This window comes from Salminus brasiliensis, chromosome 19, assembly GCF_030463535.1.
Source record: "Salminus brasiliensis chromosome 19, fSalBra1.hap2, whole genome shotgun sequence".
In the NCBI taxonomy this organism is placed as follows: domain Eukaryota; kingdom Metazoa; phylum Chordata; class Actinopteri; order Characiformes; family Bryconidae; genus Salminus; species Salminus brasiliensis.
Window position 1 is genome coordinate 19,585,361 of NC_132896.1, and position 19,447 is coordinate 19,604,807.

At 45.7% G+C, this 19,447-nt stretch overlaps 1 protein-coding gene across 1 annotated transcript; it reads left to right on the plus strand.

Annotated features, from left to right (window-relative positions):
• The first annotated feature begins 2,141 nt into the window (after positions 1-2,141).
• On the plus strand, positions 2,142-19,005 carry apln (apelin). The gene is made up of 3 exons (XM_072663924.1): positions 2,142-2,723; positions 15,012-15,184; positions 18,799-19,005. Exons 1-2 carry the CDS (start codon positions 2,657-2,659, stop codon positions 15,176-15,178), a joined length of 234 nt encoding a protein of 77 aa, XP_072520025.1. The 5' UTR covers positions 2,142-2,656; the 3' UTR covers positions 15,179-15,184; positions 18,799-19,005.
• Positions 19,006-19,447: the final 442 nt, after the last annotated feature.

The window sequence follows — 19,447 nt, forward strand, 5'->3', positions numbered from 1 at the left end:
TTATACACTATAGCTTAAAATTGTCACTGGCCCCCCTTTTGTTCTTCTTCAAATCAATTTTGCATTCATTTATCTTTAAAATGCTGACAATTTCACCGATATGACAATTGTCTGATTTATCAGATACAGTGCACTATGTCTGTACAATATGGTTTTAGCATGACTGAGGGTGTACTTTACAAAGTAAAATCTATATGTAGCCCCTTGAGGTCCCTTAGTTTCTAGGTTTGCCCTTCATTTTTAAATATATATATATATATATATATATATATATATATAGCAGCCACTGGAAAGGCTATGAAGGCTGTAGGAACTGCTGTCTCACTGAACAGCTAAGCTATTGATGATGAATTGCACATAAGCTTACCCCGACATAAAACAAAGCTAAAAACTAAACACGAAACATCTCAAGCTAAAGTCATAGTAAACACTGTTAACCTACGATGCATGCAGAACCTGCCTCCATAAATCTAAAAAGCAACATTAGCTCACTGTTTTGTACACTTCTGTGTAGCGGGTACTCATATGTCTCTTGAGATTTGTTGTGTTTATACCAGTGATTTTTTGGGAGCTTGGTAAAGCTAGTTTGATATTGGATATTCAGCGGGTATTCGTGTTTCACCCATGCTAGGTTTCAAGACTTTATAACAAACACTGACAGGCTCTCCATCTTTGTAAAGGTTTTATGTGTCCGCACTCAAAAGTCGATCCCATACCGTCTTCAGCGGGACAAAATATAATGATGGTAGATTGTTTCCTGTTCCTCCAACATTTAGAAAATGTCACTTCAGAGATTTTAGGGCTCTGTTTGTGAGCAAGAGGTTTGTTTGTGAAAAGGTAATCTGTACATATCTCTGGACAAAGGGACTGAACATAATTTTCCAGTGTACTATAATTTTGTCGCAGTTTTCGTTAGCGAAATGAACACTGTGAGACACAGCATCATTGAAATAACACAAATATCTGCAATCATCTGTGTGGCAGACTCCTCCAGTACATTTGTGATTGATTCTTCTGACACTATTTTTTTTGCAGTTTTTGCAGTGATGTGATAACAGCAATTTTCAATTCATGTAAAGCTGGGAAGCAGTAGAACAGGGTGGGCCCAATGGCATTTCTGAAAGCCTTAGATATAAAGGAAAAGAATACATTACTGAGAAGAAATGCGTCCATGAAATGGCCAATTTAACGGCTTAATTGAATGAAGGAAGAATAGGGATCACACAGAAAGCAAATGAGAAGAAAAACATCAGACATCAAAACATTTCTTTGAATTTTCCATTTGCAGTTGTTGCCCGTGACCGCTAAACTCGACTGGACCCGATCAGTGCTTAAAGGAGATAAGGAAACTTGTCATTGTTTTCTAGCTTTTTCATATAATTCTCACAATTCAGCCTGAGAAATAGAACCTTTCCTGCATGCTGAAAGGCGGACAAATGAAACAGAACTACATAAATATAAAAAAAGTCTTCTCGATGCAGACTGTACGATTTGTGACGGCTCTTTGTTCTCGAAAAGAATGAAAATCTGTAGAGAAAGCAAAACAAATGACTCAGAACGGGCGAAACAAACAAAACAAGAGATGGAATCTAAGCAGTGGGTCTGATAAGTCTTACTGGGGCAACTCCCAGTGTCACAGACAGCGAGCTGAGAAGCTGCAAAAAAAAAAAAAGCTAGGGTGTAGCATGACGTAAGATCATGCAATGCTATAGGGTCCATAGGAACTATGAGGAAACTATGAGGGCTTTCATCAAATATGGGATGGTTTCCCTCCTGTTCATGCTACTTTGTGTAGGATGAAGTAAAAGGTCCAAAACCGTGTAGGACAACATGAGTGGAAGATGCTTTTTCTTGAGCTGATGTTGGCCATGCAGCCAACTTTTGAACATGAGCATGTCTTTGATTTGGCTATTACCATAAACCTGCCTGCCTCATCTTCCTTCCAACGCACCACCCAATCCCCCCCCCCCCCCCTTTCCGCGTTCTGTTTTTCAGGGGGATGGTTTAGGCATGGTGGGCTGTATGGGGGGTAGGGGGCGGAGGGAGGCCCCTTTTCCCTGACCCCTGGTGTCAGTGGTACATAAACCCCATGAAGGAGAGCGAGGCTCCTCATCCAAGGCAAACAACCCCCCATCGGTGGACCTGCCACAAGCCTGCTCCCTGCTCCTTCGCAGCTCTACTGAACTTGGCACTATTCTACGAGGAGGAAAGGAGGAACCAAACGCACACACAGCTCTCCAGGAGAAATCCAAGAGAGACCTGCCCTGGGTCTTAGAGTAGCGCCGATATACAAACACATTCGCCGCAAACACACATGCAGACGCAGCCACGGTTCTCACACACAAACGACGTGCGCACACGCACACACACACAGCCACACGCGCACATACACAGAGGAGCAAACAGTATCTCTCCCTTCCTCTCTCTCTCTCTCTTGCTCACCCACTCTCCCTAACCCTCCCTTCTACACACACACACTCTCTCTCTCTCACACACACATATACACTCTCACACACACATATACACTCACACACACACACACACATACACACACACACACACACACACACTCACACACACACTCACTCACACACATACACCACTACAGTATATCAGCTAGCGACTGGCGGAGAGACAGAGAGAGGGGAGAGCCGAAATGAATGTGAAGATCCTGACGTTGGTGATTGTGCTGCTGGTTTCTCTGCTGTGTTCAGCCTGTGCTGGTAAGTCAAGGGAGCGTGCGTGCCGTCGCCTCGCTCGTCTTTTTTTTTTTATTCCCCCATCTCTCTCTCTCTCTCTCTCTCTCTCTCTCTCTCGCTCTCTCTCTTTGGCGGCTGGTTGCCTGGAGCTCGGTGGGTAGAGGCAGATGTAGTTGATCAGTTAGCCAGCGTTGGTTAAGCCTCGGGTGGCTGAGGAGAGGAGGAGAAACAGCACCTGGGCTGTACGCTGTACTGCACTGCAGAGGTTTGCATGCTATGGTTGTGGCTTTTTTAGGCAAGTTTACCCAAGCCTGGGGTGGAGCGTTTTAGCTTTGATTTAGCGGAGGAACTGGAATTCTGTAAGGGGCAAAAGTACACTGAATATACTGCTGCTTATTTCTCCTGGTGTCTTGCAATGCTAAGATGGCTTTGAGCACTGAGCCTGAGTGCTGCTTGCTGGGTTTCACAATAGTAAAGCACATGCTTACACAATGTTATTAGATGTGGCATTAATTATGCAGTTCATTCAGCCTGACTGAATTCTGAGACTGATTTCTCCTATTCTAAATGAGCCAATGTAACCGGTAATGCTATGTATAATCATATTCAATGGGAAGATGTGGGGACTTCCGAAGACCACACTCAACCTTTGGTTTTTGAGTTACAGGTGCACATAGAAACACTAACACAGTCCAGATCAAAGCTTGGACCACTGGCTTGTAATTTTAACAGATAAGCCCATAATAATGTGCTATAATACTAGGCCATGATGTGTGGTTGGTATAGTATGTATAGTATTGTGCGGTACAGTAACAGCGCAACAGCATATTCACTCATTGGTGGTGGCCTAAAGGTACCGTTGACTTCGCCAATGGTAGGTCACTCAAGTCTTAGCTGTGACAAGGGGCTTCAGTCAGGTGACTGGTGCCCAGCCTGCAGATGTGAAGCAGGTAGTAGTCTAGTGTTAAAAAAAACAAACCGTGGCCCTTGTGTAAATGCCTGCATCTCTCCAAAGACTGACACCAATCAATTAACAACTGCTGGGAAGCATGTGTGCCGTGTATGAGCAAGAGAGGGAGAGCGTGTGAGGGTGTGTGGGTGCTGGCTAGTGGCTACTCGCTGTATCAAACTGCCATTGCCGTGCGCCTTCATTACGGAGACGCTGCTATTTTTGTCTCGTGAGTAAATGGGAAGCAATTAGCCTGCATTACAGACAGGGACAGAGGATTTTAGATTTTTTATCCCACTCCTCTTCCATGTGTGCGTGTGAGGGAGGCTGCTCCACGCTCTAGCCCCTCTGCTTCAGCTTCCGCGCCTGAGCTGGAGTGGGAGTGGGAAGGTTCGCTTCCAGCAGCGTAATGAACCCCCCCCCACCCCATTCCCTGGTCAGGCTGACCGTCCAGTATATGTTCCTGGGAAGGTGGCATTAGCAACGTTAGCCACATCGAGAAAGCATTAGGGAATTAGGTGTTGTTGCGGGGAGCAGTAAGAGAGAGGGAAAAAAATGAGAGGGAGATAGAAAGAGAAAGAGAGAGAGAGGCGGGGAGCTGTTGGGAGTCTGGGATGTGTGCTGTCGCGGGAAGGTGTCGGTGTGTAGGCAGTGGGTGTGAAGCCTTTCATCTCCAGACACGAACACTTTCTCCAGTTCACCGGGAGTTTGCTGGAAATTGCGAGCTATTTCAGTCCAGAGATAAAGAGACAGAGATGGAGCTTGTGTGTTGCGTGCATGTGCGTGTGTGTGTGTGTGTGTGTGTATGACGAGGTGGTCTGGTTGAGGTAGAAACGCTAGGCTGAAACAGGGTGGGGACGTGGAGGAGAACTTGGGGTGCAACAGGCGACAACAGCTCCGCTGCTGCAGCCCTAGACAGTGGCTCTGGAGTTACCTCGGCTGAACGACCTTTCGCAAAGCTCATCTGTGCATTCCTCAATCAGCTCGCCTTGTAATGGGCTTTCCTCCCCAGCGGCCAAGACAACCTCCACTCCGAGCCTTTCATAGTTCATTGTGAAAGCAATCTGTCCTCCAGTCTTGCCATCCTTAATCCTGGTATGTAAACATGCCGTGTTATAGAAATGCTCAGCCACTTGGATCCATCATCCTCACGTCCAATATCAAAGTCTCATCTTTCAGTCACGGAAGCAAAGGCGAATCCCTTCATGCGTACAGTGTGGACAGAAGGGAGAAAAAACAACAGGTTGAAATATGCCCGCGCACACACACACATACACACACAACTCCTGAGATGTGTCGTTTTAGTTGCTCGGATCGTCTCCTGAGCAGGTGAAGGCACAAAGAGCAGATCCCTGCCATTATCTGAGGTGAACCATCTGCGTGTGTGACGGGCAATTTCACGCAAGCTGTCAGCAAGGGCGTTATTTGGTATTAAACTTTGATGTATGGTTAAGGCAGGACCCTGCAGACTTTCCGCTGCACAGCCATGTGTTCCAGGTCAGTGAGGAACCAAAGAGAAGCCAGCAAAACAAGCACAGGCCTCATTAAGGAATCCACAGGCGCACAGCGTCTTTTGCTGAAGAAAAGAAGGAGAAGGGCCAGGAGATTGTGTGAAACAACATCAGCGGACTCGTGCTGGCTGCAGGCAGGAAGCTTTCAATCATAACTCCTGGTTCTTTTCACAAGCCCGGCTGAGATAAAGAAGGTGCTTGTGCCTACGGTTGTGATTACAGGGGCCACAGAAAGAACACAAAACAGTCAAACTTTTCCAGATGTCCGGCAATAATGTGATAATGGAGAGCAAACAGCATAAAGGAGAGGCTGGCTACAGAAAGGTTATTACAGGATTACGAAGAGTCACTTAACAACTCTTTGAGGTTTTGTTTTGAAAGAATGCACATATTTAAAGTTGCGATTTCATACCAAGGCAAATGAGGTCAGCACATTGGATGGCCTAAGAAAGGAAATGCCTCTGTGGCACTGGCACTATTCAATCCAGCCTGTATTTGTGGATAGTGCTTTTCCTTATGTACGCTTTAAAATAGCCTATATGATTTTAATCTCAGTGGCTTGAAGCTGTTCCTGCAAGAAAACATCAACACATTCTAACACCCAAACACTTGTTGCACGCACCTGCGTAGTAAATGCATGCAAATCCTACAGGCTACACAACAATACACAGATCAGCCATAACATTAACACCACTGACAGCTGAAGTGAAAAACATTGATTATCTTCATCTACAGCAACATCCGTTAAGCGGATATTGGATAAGTGGATATAGGCGGCAAGTGAACAGTCAGTTCTTGAAGGTGATGTGCTAAAATAGCAGGAAATATGGGCAAGCATAAGAATCTGACCCACTTTGACAAGAACCAAACTGTGATGGCGAGATGACCATTGGTGCCATCCATGGAGGCCCCACCTCACAACTTACAGGACTTAAAGGATCTGCTGCCAACGTCTTGGCGCCAGATACCACAAGACACCCTCAGGGGACTTGTGGAGTCCATGCCGAATGGTCAGATCTGTTGTGGTGGCACAAGGGGGACCTACTCAATACTAAGCACTAATGTGGTACTAATGTTATGGCTGATGGGTGTGCATACACATTGTATTTTAAAATATTGATATATATTAATAAGCCATGGGATGGCGGCCCTTGCTAAAATAAGGCAGACTGCTATACTAGATCATAACTCAGTTTGTTAGGACATGGGGTTCAACTTTGAGAAACGCTCCCCAGTGGCCTCGGCATAGTAAATGCTTTGCTACAGACCAGCGTAATGCAATTCAGAGTCCTTTGAATAAATCAGTTCACCTTGACCCTCAGCGCTCAAAGGGAATGCGTCCACAGGGGTATGCAGGGAAAGCAGGGTAGAGGGAAAGAGAGCAAAATATTAAAGCAAGCCGCTCAGACTGCGACAGCAAGAGAGGTCTTGGAGGCTTTTCTGATAGGAGACGTACACAGGCACTAAAATATTAAACTACCTTTAAAACTTTCCCAGCTGGTGGTCTCGCTCACTCTCCTGAATTCGCAGGTGGACGTCTGCGGGGAATATAAAAGGTTTAGTGGCGCAGTTAAAAAAAACGGAGCTGCTTGAGGCTCCATCTCCCCACTCCTGCATCTGGCAATGGCAGCCAGCCTCGTGCACTGGCAGCCCCTGGGCTTAAAGCGAGCGAGCAGTCCGCCAGCCGGCCTCCTTCAGCAAGGTCCCTGCTATTGAACATCGGAAACCTCCCTAATCTGCCACTCTCACTCTCTCTTCGCCTGACGGCTTAATTAAAGCCAGATATTCCAATGGCCTCCATCCAACCCAGCCTAATATTGCCTGATTTATGAATCCCCATTTGAACATTAAGCATAGCTTTTATAGTGGATGCCAATCAAATGTGACCCAGGCAAATGGCAAGGCACACCAGTAAACGGCAAGGCACACCAATAAATGGAGAGGTACACTAGTAAAAACGTTTTAGGGCATGGAGTGAGTTGTGCTTGGTGTAGCATAAGGGGGTTACAATACTGCCCTACATGCAGAAGCAGACTGGGGTTCAATTTCACTGTGCTATACCAATAAGAGCAATTGGGAAAGACTCTGGCAAAGAGTGTTTGCCCAATGCCATGAATGTGTGAAGTTGCTCTACTGTCTTGTCCAGCCATAAGGTGAACAGATGTGAGAAGATCTTCTAGAAAAGACTGGTCCATTGACATGATTTAAGCCCTCAGCGCGTGTCCTTTACGGTTTCTGTCCAAAAGCCTGGAGTAGCTTCCCTGTATTAGTGTGCTGTTAGCGCTGAGAGGTTTTTAACGTGAACAACTGAAAGTGGATCACACATGTGAAGTGGTTGAGAGTTAGAGAGCACTTTACTAAGACGCCCACTGAGAGAACCATAATTCTAAGCCCCAGGCTACAGGGTAGGTGTGTGGTGCCTTTTACCTTTTTTTATTTCACGGAATTATATGCAGCCAGCATAAATCTGCACCCCACATCTCTGGATCGTTAGAAATTGGGATCTTCACTGGAGACTATTCACATTCGCTCTACATTGGCACAGCTTTAATAGCTACAAGAGAAGGAATTAATGCACAGCTGTTTGAATAAAAGTACAGTCCCAGCTGTTACCTCTGTTCCCACAAAAAAACCCATTGCCCTGGTGTGTGTGTGTGTGTGAGCAAATTTGTTTTTAAAACTGGCACAAAAAAAGAAATGGAATTCATAAACATATATCTAGTGCAGGCAAACTGTTTACTGAACAGATTGTGGAGAATTGCATTTCATTTCCCCTAACTTAGACACATCTGGGTTCAAATACTTGCACAGATAAACAGAATTAGTGAATGGACTGTTTAGAATGACACTGGCTGTGACTTCACTGACCCTCAAATGCACCGTGAGAATCGGGGCAAATATTTGGGCACTAGACCTCCACCAGCACACTTCCAGCTTTTTTTCTCAGCCATGCAGGACAACTGTTTATTCACAGCTAATTGTTCAGCAAGTCTGGTAATTGGATTAGTTATGGTTCTGTGGCGCTTCGTTCATTATGTTACAGACACTGTCCACTGTCTGGGTTTTTTTTTTCTAAACAAGAACCTTTAGGGATCAAAATATGTGCTTTCAGCAGAAACTCTTCCAGCCTGCGGCAGTGTTGACACTTCTCTCAGCGGTCACCCTGTAGCAGGGCACTGGCCCAAAGCAGGGGGGGACTGCAGCTGACCCCTGGCACACACAGAGACGGAGCACACACTATGTGAGTCCAGAGTGGTTCAGCACTGTTTTAGCAATTCCATGCAAGCAATCTACAGCAGGATCCCGCTTCCCTTGCAGATTAAGGCTCGAGACGGGGGGCGCTCACCTCCCTCTCCATTATGTGGGAGCTGAGTTTGAGCCTGCCATTGCTGACTGGGATATCCAGGTCTCAAACTCAGACCTCTAGCCACCTCCCCTCTAAGCCAAATCCTCTTTAAGAAGGCATTCTGCTCGGCACTGGAAGCCAATTCGGGAGAAATCTCGCTTAAGATGCTTTGCGTGATCTGCTATGTGATTCTGTCTGCATTTAGAGGTCCCAACCTGCGGTAACCTCTACCCACTGATTCACCCCTGTCACTCCAGAGCAACAGGGCAACCGTTCAGTCAGTCTCTCGCTCTTCTTTCTCTCCCTCGCTCTCCAAGCTTCATTAGCATTCCTGGCAGCGGGCGGCCCAGCCGCTTTGAACCCGCAAGCGCTCTGATCACTCGGAACTGGGCCACTTCTCACCTCGTCATTAAAGCCGTGCACTAATTTGGGTCATGTGTAGTTTGTTTGCAAAGCTGCTTGCCATCTGAAAGTGTCCGATGAGATCAGAGAGCTGAGTAATGACAAAGTGTGTTTGTAGGGGTTTTTTTTTCAACAGGGTACAATTCTTTTATTTATATAGTAATGGGCCTCAAAGTGGAGCAGCTTTTGTGGGCCGAGGGTGAGCTATGGGGATGACAGTGTACCGGGACAGAGGGGGCAAGTTTTCATGCACTCCCTCTTCCTCTCCTGAGCCACTGGCGAACAAAGCTGGCCTTCATTTCCCCCTCATGCCCAGCACTATCACAGCAGCACAATGCTGCATATCAAACAGCTCCAGTGGCCCCCCAAATGCTTCAAAAACAATCCCAACCAACGGCCTGTGGGCCGGACCCCGTGCAAGCTGGAGTTGGGGGTTGACCAGCCCTGCCCTACAGGCACTAATCAGGGATTCAAAATCTGCAAAAGTTGGAAACCTGATCAGATCTGACTGACAGTATCGTTTTTTTTAGTCCTGACTGAGCGCCTTTCAGAGCGGCTGCCATGGTAACGTGGTCTGAAAGTCGGCTAGAGATTGGTACCAGTTTCTGCCAAGGCCCTGTGCTACTGGTAGGCATGCGATAAGCAGCGCTGTGGCTCTAGGGCTTCAAAGAGGCAGAATGCTTCAGAACGGAGGCTGACGATTTCACATGCTACTCAGGGAACGCCAGTGGCTTCCTCACCTTCATTTGCATATCACAAGTAATGTGTTGAGGGACATCATGTGCACTGTTAATAAATGTAATGAGGCACACTGTAAGAGGGGCTTATACTGTGTCTAGGCTAGCGCTTTGTATGAGTGTCTACAGTCGTGTGCCTCATTAAGGATACGACGTCCATGATCCACTATGACTAAGTGGAGGATGTTTTGGCAGGCTTCGTAATACTGAGCTTGGAATAGCTATGTGAGTAGTAGAGGAAAAAGCCAGCAAGAGCATGAGTGCTCCATGTCTCTCTCTCTCTCTCTCTCTCTCTCTCTCTCCTTCTCTCATTTTAATGAATGAAGGTCTTTCGAGACACTGGGTATCACGGCTCTGACGTCACGCGCTGCCAGCTATGGTTACACACCCAAGGGGATCCACACCCCTGTGCTTGCTCTCTCGTATGCAGGCATACACGCTCTCACCAGCACAAACAGTCCTTAGCGGATGCAGTTGGAATTAATATAAACATCAGTATAACCTACGGCAAGTCAACAGATCCATATCTGACGCCACGTGCATGATCAAATTGTTCGGGGACTGTTTGACTCATGGTTGCATTGGTCACTTCTGTCATCATGGCACTTTGCAGTGACTGGATGTCCCTGTAGGAGCTGCAATAGGTGTAGACAACAAAGCTTCCATATAGTATAACAAATACTCCCAAATCCAATCCTAAATTACAGGTGTACCCGTGAAAGTCTGCAGAGTTGTCCATACATGCTGTCTCCTGGTCACGTTAAGTGAATCTCACCTTAATTAGAGAGTGCACTACAGTCCTCTATATATGTTCAAATTATTGCCAAGCTATCTGATGAAACTCTGGGTAGGTTGTTGAAGGAGTTAGTGTCAGGTTTAGATTTTGGATTGAGGTTAGGGTTACGTTTAGTGTTAGGGTAAATTCAGGTGGCTTAAATATTTGATCGTAGCTAGGTATTTAAAAAACAATCAGTGTGTTATGCTCACTGGATTTGGCCAAAGTAAGTAAGTGGAATGGGGCGTGTTTGAGTCGTGCGCTTATGCATGCACAAAAAGAACACAAACAAAAGAAGGGACGACAGGTGATGCCCGTAGAATTCGTTGCAAATGCTGACAATAAATCAATAACCCTATAGCTGGTTTCATAAGGAAACTAAGCGAGTCAATTTCAATGTTCAAACAGAGACAATCCAATTATATAGCATATTGATTCTCTATTACCTTCAGATGATTGAGGCTGGGCAGTGGTGGGCGGGGGTGAGTCTCAGAGGTCGAGCCTGAGGAGTGAAAAGGCATGTAATACATCTCCCTATACGGAAATGCTACGCTGTCCTCACCTGGTTCTGCTTTGCACATAAGTAGATCTAATCTCTCATTTCCTGGAGTAGTGGCAAACAGATTAAATCCATCTGGCCCTTCCGTTGTCCAAAACAGACTATGTCTCTAATGTGTTCCTAATAATGTTCGTGTGTCCGTCTTTTCAGGCGATTCGTGGCTTTTTTTTTTCTTCTGTGGTTTCGGGTGTTCATACAGGCGACATGTTGTGCGTTTAGGCCAGCCTTGTGGATTCAATGAATCACACATCAAACTCAGCAGTCTCCTCATAACTCTTCTGTGCCCTGGGTCGTCGCCCTTCTGCCAGACAAGCTTGGGAAGATGCGCAAGCCTTCCACATGAGAGACAGAGTGGGGATTTAGAGAGACAGGCTATCAGCTTCGGTACGCCCAACAGGAGTGAGGTAGCCATGTGAAAAAGCCAACATAATGGATGGCGCCCAAGGAGTGCACCGAAGCAGGGAGCAGAGAATGAAATAGCAGCACTTCTGGCTATTCATCATGACTCTGGAGGACGGACACAGGGAGCTCAGTCATGGCTGCACAGCCATCTATTTTGCTGGAGCTAGAGAGAAGGAGGGTATGGCAGTGGTATTGGTAACGCAGTCCAAGAATTCTCACTTGATAAGTGTATACTGACGGAAGCATGAGGCAGCGGGACTAAATGACAAGGGTTGGTGGAAAAAAGCTGCACTTTCAGATGTATTAAGATGTTAGTATCATAGGAAGTCAGTGGTAGCAAATCGCTTCCTGGATTAAGTGTAAGAATTTGGAGGATATTTTGCTATGTTAATAACTAGAACAGTCATTTCTGCGCTCACAATCTATTATGTTAGCTCCCGTGCTATTGCCTTTGTCGCCTTACATTCGTGACCACATGCAAACGGATGCCGCATTCCCCAGAGTTCTCTAAAGGGCTGTGTGGTTTGAGAGCGAGCCAAGAGTAGTAAAATAGTCAATGGCTGTGATTCTGCATGCTTAAAATAGACATCCCCCTTGACGCTTAGCGAATCTGTCTGACCTGAAGTTTTCCTCCAGGCGTTAAGAGTTAATTCATAATCGTCGTTCTTATAGCTCCCAAGACTTTATTTTTAGCAGCTTTCATTACACCTTTTTCAGCCCAGACTCAGATGTGCTCCCTACAAAAAAGCTGAGCGATGGCTGGCAGCTTGTGATGGCAGGAAACGTCTAAATTGTCTCATTATGGAGAGGGGTTATGACAGACTGAGCAGGGGAAGAGGAGCAGCGGTGATGTACTTTCGTTCAGCTCCAGCTGTCCAGGTGTAATTACGGCCTCTCCCGGCTGCTCGGCTGTATCAATCCAGGAGTGTTTGCCCCCTTCGAGACAGTTCGGCACAATTCCTCCTGTCATGTTGCAAGGGACGCGCAGGCTTGAATGATGGGCTGCACTGACAGCCATAGCATGGCTAAGACTCCTGGTCTGTTTTCCTCTGCTGCTTCCAGAAACTCCTTCAGAAGTCTGGCGAGAGGGAGGAAAATGGCCTGTAACCTCGCTCACACATGGAGCCTTTTTACCCCCTACCCCCACCACTGATTAGGAAGAAAATGAACTGAATGCAGACAGAATGTGTACACTTCCTTCATTCATTCTGTTTCTGGTACAATAACAAGAGGATAATGCCAGGATTAGGGCGCCTGGGGGGGAAGATGGGTTTTGTGTTTCTTTCCCCTGCAATTTTCACAGTGAAATATGCAATGGAGCCTTTCTTGTCTCCAGTGAATCAGTCATCTGTTCACATGTTACACGCTGGATACAGATGATTAGCTTATACACAGAACCTGAGTTCTGAGGAATTTAAAAACATACACTGGGAATGCTTAAACCGTGAGCGGCTTCATAAGTAATGCATTTGGCCTCATTATCCTTTCTAGTGACTTAGTCAAAACAGCGGGTCACGGTTCTATGGCTTTTTAGTGCAATCATTATCATACAAATAGTATGATACAGTAGTTAAACAGTACCATGCCTTTTCATTCTGGATGAAAACCAAACTGATTGCTTCTGGCACAGACAGCGTGTATGTTTGCATTCTGCCCAAGACAAAGCCGCCCTTGTTATCATTTACAAACCGCTTGACAGAAAATCCACTAACAACAGTCCTGACATGAGCTAAAGTTATGAATTAGCCCAAATTCATTCAAACTTCTCAGTTTTTGAAGCCAACAAAAAAAAGACTTGGCTGAGCTCCAGGAACCAACTCCATCATATGTTAGAAAAAAAAGGGAGCTAAATGTTGTTTTAGAGATGCTAGGTTTTTAAGCAGTGGTCATGATATTTGTCTTGCGGGCCCTACACTGCTTCTGCACAATCGTCTTATGCCATTTGCTCCCTGAAGGATCAGAATAATGGTTGTCTGTCGCTCCTTAGGGAGACTTTTGGAATGTGTTGAACCAGCGTGAGTGATGTCATTCAACTTTTTGACAGGAAAAGCTTAATGGGATTCTCTGTTTACTTTAAGACCAGAGCAGTTGTTGAGTGCTCCCTGAAAGATGCCTTTTTTACTAGCTGAGGAGTCTTCCAGGCTGACTGTTTGGCATGAGCTGGATGTTCTGACAAAGATAGATGCAAAGGTTAAAACAGGAGGACAAGCGAGAGGGAGATGAATTTACAAAGCCTGTGAGGAAATAATTGGGGGCTTCTGAGATGAATAGGATTGTGTATATTATGATGTAAAAGGACTCGTTTGGAAGCAGAGGCCCGGACGTTCACTGAATCCGCAATGAGAAACATGACTGATTAATGATCTAGCAAGTCTTTGTGTCCCACTCATCCAGTTCAGCTCATTCAGATTGCGAAGACTCTATATTAAATCTGATTCATAATTTTCCATCAATTCTGCATGTTGGTAACTTTCCGATGCAATACAACTCTGGACTGTGCAATGTGCTCACCCAAAAATTCTTGGAAAAGGGGAGATCAGTGGTTTGAAAGAGATCAGAGATCAGTCACATCAGATATGAGTGCACAGATGAATATACTCCAAACCCCCCTTAACACCCGGGAGGAGGACTTTGATTTCCTCCAGAGGTGAAAGGTTAGTGGGATGTGGATCGCACTCAAGAGTACAAGGCTGGCTTAAAAGATCTAACCACACTTATTGAGAGCTGACTTAAAACATCTGGGCAAATTCTAAAGTTTTTTATACAAGCACACCACCATGCTCACAAACGTATACATACGACAAGCTGCCTCCACAGGGTTCTTTGAGTACAACATTTAGTGCTGTGCAGTCCAAATTATTGCATGTTTAGATGTTTCTCCAATGCTATCTGGCTGTGGCACTTTCATGGAATTTAATGGAGTAAATCTAGATTGGTAACTAATCTTTTGAAGCTCCATTTCCAACTTTTCTTGTTGTGTCATAGTGATTTATACAAGAGATACTTGTATATGAAATTGCTGTGGGTCATTTTCCAGCCATTGGAATAACAAGGCTGTTGTTGTTACTGTGTCTTTAATGATGATATGTACATTATACCTCTGTTCTGATTGTCAGCCCTTTATTGTGCCTCATTCAAAAAGCAGTCCAGGCTAAAGCACTCCTTATAACACAGTGTGAATGGTGGTGAAGCTAAACTGCGGTTGGCTGAATAGGTAGGCTGCATCACAAAAACAGACAAACCTACTGTTTTTGCCCAGCGGTTTCAAGATATAGACTGTGTGGACTGGGCAGAGAACAGGATGCTTTGTTTTCGGTACTAGAAGACATACAACGAGAAACGCTCTGCATTGCTGACATACTGCAGCACATCACTGAAATGTATCTACTAGTCTGAGTCTACATTTCCAAACCGCGTGCTCTGCAGTGGAGCTAGAATGTCAGGACCATAGTCTTACTTTTCACTGATTGAGAGCACCAGGGTAGCAGCTGTTGCATCTTTTATGGCGCTATTTCTCTCAGACTAGGTTAGGCTTGCTTAGTTGTGGTATAACTGAGGCGATCATGACTTCTTTTGTTATACATTGTGAGCATTTCAGTCCAAGCTGACAAGCCCTTTTTTCTGCTCGCAGGTCCAATGGCCTCCACCGAGCATAGCAAGGAGCTGGAGGAGGTGGGGAGCATGCGGACTCCTCTCCGGCAGAACCCTGCCCGAGCTGGTCGGAGCCAAAGACCCTCCGGCTGGAGGAGGAGACGCCCTCGGCCTCGCCTGTCCCATAAGGGGCCCATGCCGTTTTAGAGCAAGGTCAGTCGCTAAAAACACTAAAAATTCCCACAATGTGCAAGGCGTTGCGGTCATGTGTCAGGTGCCAAGAACAGTGCAGATATAGAAAAGAACTATTCTGTGTTTTAGAATGATCAAACGGATTAGAGAAGCCATGGTGAAGTCCAGGCATTCCTCTTTGATCATATGCTCTTTGATAAAAGAGAAACTGAAATAGCATCTGAGAGCACATAACCATTCTACCGAATCCCTTTATTTCCCTGGAAAAAAAAAAGAGCAAATCCATTACTTTGATTTTCATTTCTAAATGGAGTGGTTCCTTCTCTGTGAACAGCTGAATCACAAAATGCCTTTTACTTTCTCCAAACACTGCCAGCGCACGCCTAGGCAGTTTAGGGAAGCTTACGTGTAACATGAGGAGAAAGAAACTGTAACCGACATGCCCTCTCTTTCTCTCGCTTTCCATGAATTGGAGGTTATTGTCTACTCAAAAAAAAAAAAAAAACATTAACAGTAACCTTATGAGATTACTGGACTTTAGACTGCTGGCTTTTGTGGGTCCGTCCACATCCAGTAGCCCAAAAGTACACTCAGACAGAAACATAATATACAGCTAGAAGAAAGGAAGCCAATGTACCTACCAAAATCAACCTGACCAGTGTACATTTCCTTTATTCTGACCAGAGCAATGAAATCCACTTACGAAAGACAAAACTTACAACACTGGTGGTCTGTTTCTAATGTGTACCAAAGAATATTTGATTTTATGTCTGGATAAACAAGGCTTCAAGTGACTACCCTTTTATCCTTAGAGCTGGAAAAATAGAGCATTTCCATGTCTTATCAAGATGGTGTCCAAGAAAGTGCATGTCAATTTCCGATCACATTTACCCTAATAAGAAGTGCTGCACACTGAATGCTATGAAGTATAGCACTTGGTCCTGAGTGCTTTAAAAGATTTTGAAAGGAAGACCTATGGATTATGGACGGAGTTCATTCAGAACTTTCACCCTCACAGTCCACAGGACAAGGAAGCACTGCAGGGTATAATACCCCCACAGGAGGTGTCAAGCACATAACATCAGTCTATAGAGTCCTGCCATAAATTAACCTCATACGGGACGGATCTTTTCGGGCAGACACAGACAAGTCAGCGTTTTATGGCATTGTTAATCGTTATTAAAGGCAGGGAGATGAAAGCAGTAAAAGAAGAGAACCCCAACCCCCATTTCCTTCACAGTTTTACAATCTACGGCGAATTATAGTTTGTTTTTGTTGCGGCAAGATTTTGTCTGGGAATCTTCCGTTCCCTATTCACTCTCTCCTGCAATCGGAGGGAAAATGCAGTGACGACGCCACAAAGGTTACCACAAAGCGCAAGGTCATGGCATGGCAGCCTGTACTCATGGGACTTCACAGACCGCAGAGACTTCAATGCCTTTCCTGGTCAATAAAAGTGAAGCGTTCTCTGGGTGAGTTGGGCAGTCAATGCCTGTTTTGAAGCCCAGAATGGCTGCGGCACAATGAGGGAATCTGCAGGAAGTTGTGTAGCTCTATTAAGGGGGACGGCTGAGTAATTCCCAATGTAGACGCCACAAACAGCACTTCAACCCCAAACAAGACAAAGATTTCTCTTTCATTCCTCCTCTTCTTCGACTCCTCTCATGCTTTCCTGGGGTTCAGAGTTCACCTCATTCAGCTTTCACCCGCATCCCGACAGACATAGCTGGCTGAGCCAGCTCATTTCGCTTGACTAGCATGCCAATCAAGCCGCCATCAGCTGGCAGCATGGAGGCATGTGCAAATTTATAGGCCGCAACATTCAGAGTTCAATTGAATTCGTGTGCTTCTCTAATGAAATCCAGTTCCTCGCTCCCTATGAAGCTGTATGATGTCAAGCAACTAATAATTCCCTCCCAGCATTTCACTAGGGAACAGAAAATATGAAACATGCCGCAAATCAGTCTCTGCCCCACCTGGGATCGGCCCACTCTGAGCTTCTGACCCGCATCTGGCTAATGTACAACATGTCACATTTTTCACTGGGTGAGAAATATAGCCTCGCACTTCATCAACCATGCCTTAACCTAGGTGCAGTCTGACCAGGAGAATTAACTCTCCTCAAGGGCTGATAACAGCCAGGGAACGGCTGAACAAGGCCACACTGGTGGCCTTTCAACTTGAAAGGCTCTTTTCTTTTCATTATGTCCGCTCATTTCTTACACTGTGCCTGCTGATGAGGTACATGACTCCTGAAACAGCTGGAGAAAGGTATTGTTCTTGCAGGGTTGGGGGAGGACGGGGGGTCTAAAGTTCACTAAAAACTAGAACCCTAACTGCTTCTTTCTTTGTACTTCACTGCAAAAAAAAGTAGATGAACCAACTTAATTAAACACTGATAGAGAACTACACCGCTTGACTGTTTCCCCACGGCCCACCGGTAACCCTACACAAACCTGGGTCAATTGTGGCGTTCTTCCATACATCCACTCTCTTAGAGGCAGAGAACGAGAAATTAGAACCACCGACCAGTTGATATGGAACTTGAGGGTTGCGATAATGGAATCTCGGTGGCGTGATCGACTGCTTGTGTTTTATGGGATCCAGATGCCACAACACATCAGAAGGACAACTCAGGAAACGTCTTCCTCAAAGGCTCTAAGAGAACACAAAGCCATACAGAGCAGAGGGAGGGTCTGACTGCTTGTAGTGCCGCAGGGCAAAAAACTGATTAGAGAGCAACTTCATGGGTTTTTTTTTTCCCCGTCTGGTCGGTTGGATGAAAGAACAAAACAAGAACACAGAGGTGAGGACACTGAACAAAACCAAACATGACTCGGTGACAAATAACAACAACAACAACAAAAAACTGCGATTTTAATCTGTTCCCTGGTTACGCAATGACAGAAAAATGCTTAGGTATATCAAAAAACACTGGAGATACCGTTGTTTTGGAAGAATGCTGGCTAAGAGCCTCGACTATCTACAATCTTTACGAATAATCAGATGTGGACGGCAGAAAATGGAGGACAAATGCAAAAGATTACCTCACCGATTTAGTATAAAGACAAGCATGAAGTGCTGTTCCGTAAGAACGGTTCACCAGTATTCAGTGTTTCATGGTTACTTGGTTTTGTTTGTCGCTCTGCTTCAGATCAGCTGAGAATTGAACATCAGCCAATACACTACAATGAGTTAAACTGGCAACTGTTGTGGGTAAAACTACATCTTTTTGTTTTTTAAATATTTCATTCAGAATTTGACATTTTCCCCATTTTCACACAATTTGGCTCTGCAAATAACTCAGCACTAGCAATGCTCCACATCTCCTCCAATACATGCAACGACTAGGCAGCCAGCACTCTTGGAGGAAAGCGTCAGGTTCCCAGCTCCACCGCATCAGAGAGATGAGGGGAGAGAGCTACCCACACGGAGAGAGCACGGCTCACGGCGAAGCGGCATGGCTCAGAATTCGATTTCACGACCCCCGTGCTATAGTGGTAGCGCATTAGACCACTGAGCCACTTGACTTGGTTCTTGCTCTGATACCCATGTTGGTACCATTTACATACTGCGAGTAACATGTTTACAGTAAGCACCGTCTCACAGCCTGCTTCTGTCTTCCTCTCTTACAGGCACTGCTTAGAGCGCCCTCCCCCTTGGTTCTGATTTCTATGCTCTTCCTTTGCCTTGGGGGGCCTTGCAACGAGGGGCCTTCGCCAGCCCAGCCTGAAGAGTGATGTCCATAGCACCTGCTGGTTCTTCAAGCAACTCTTCTTCTGTCCACAAAATACCAGGACAAGCCACTCACCCTCAGCTCTATGAAGAATTGTGGGCCGGGATCGGGGTGGTTGGGGGGGTGGGGGGGGTATCGAGCCCGAGCTACCAGATTCTATCTCTCTGTCTGTCTCTCTCTCTCTCTCCTCCCTGTGGTTTTTCCTCATTCGCTTTCTAGAGCCCTTTCATTGCCACACTTTAGCATGACGTGTGAGCGCCGGGGAGCCTGGTCCAAAAAACAGCCTTCACCTGAAAGCGTCAGTTCATTCTGCAAGGCACGTTACTCCCATTCTCTGTGTAAAGGTGAAAACTGCCCCCTTTTGTTCCATTGCTGTGTGTGGAGACCTCGGATGTGAACAAATGTGATGTGGGAGGGAGGTGACAGGGACTTAAAGGTAAAGGCATTTATTCAAAAACCTTTTTGAAAACATTTTTCACCGCTACTCCCAACCCAAGTCAGCTGCTTTCTGCAAATGTAATAATATCACGTTTTACGTTTCGTCTGTA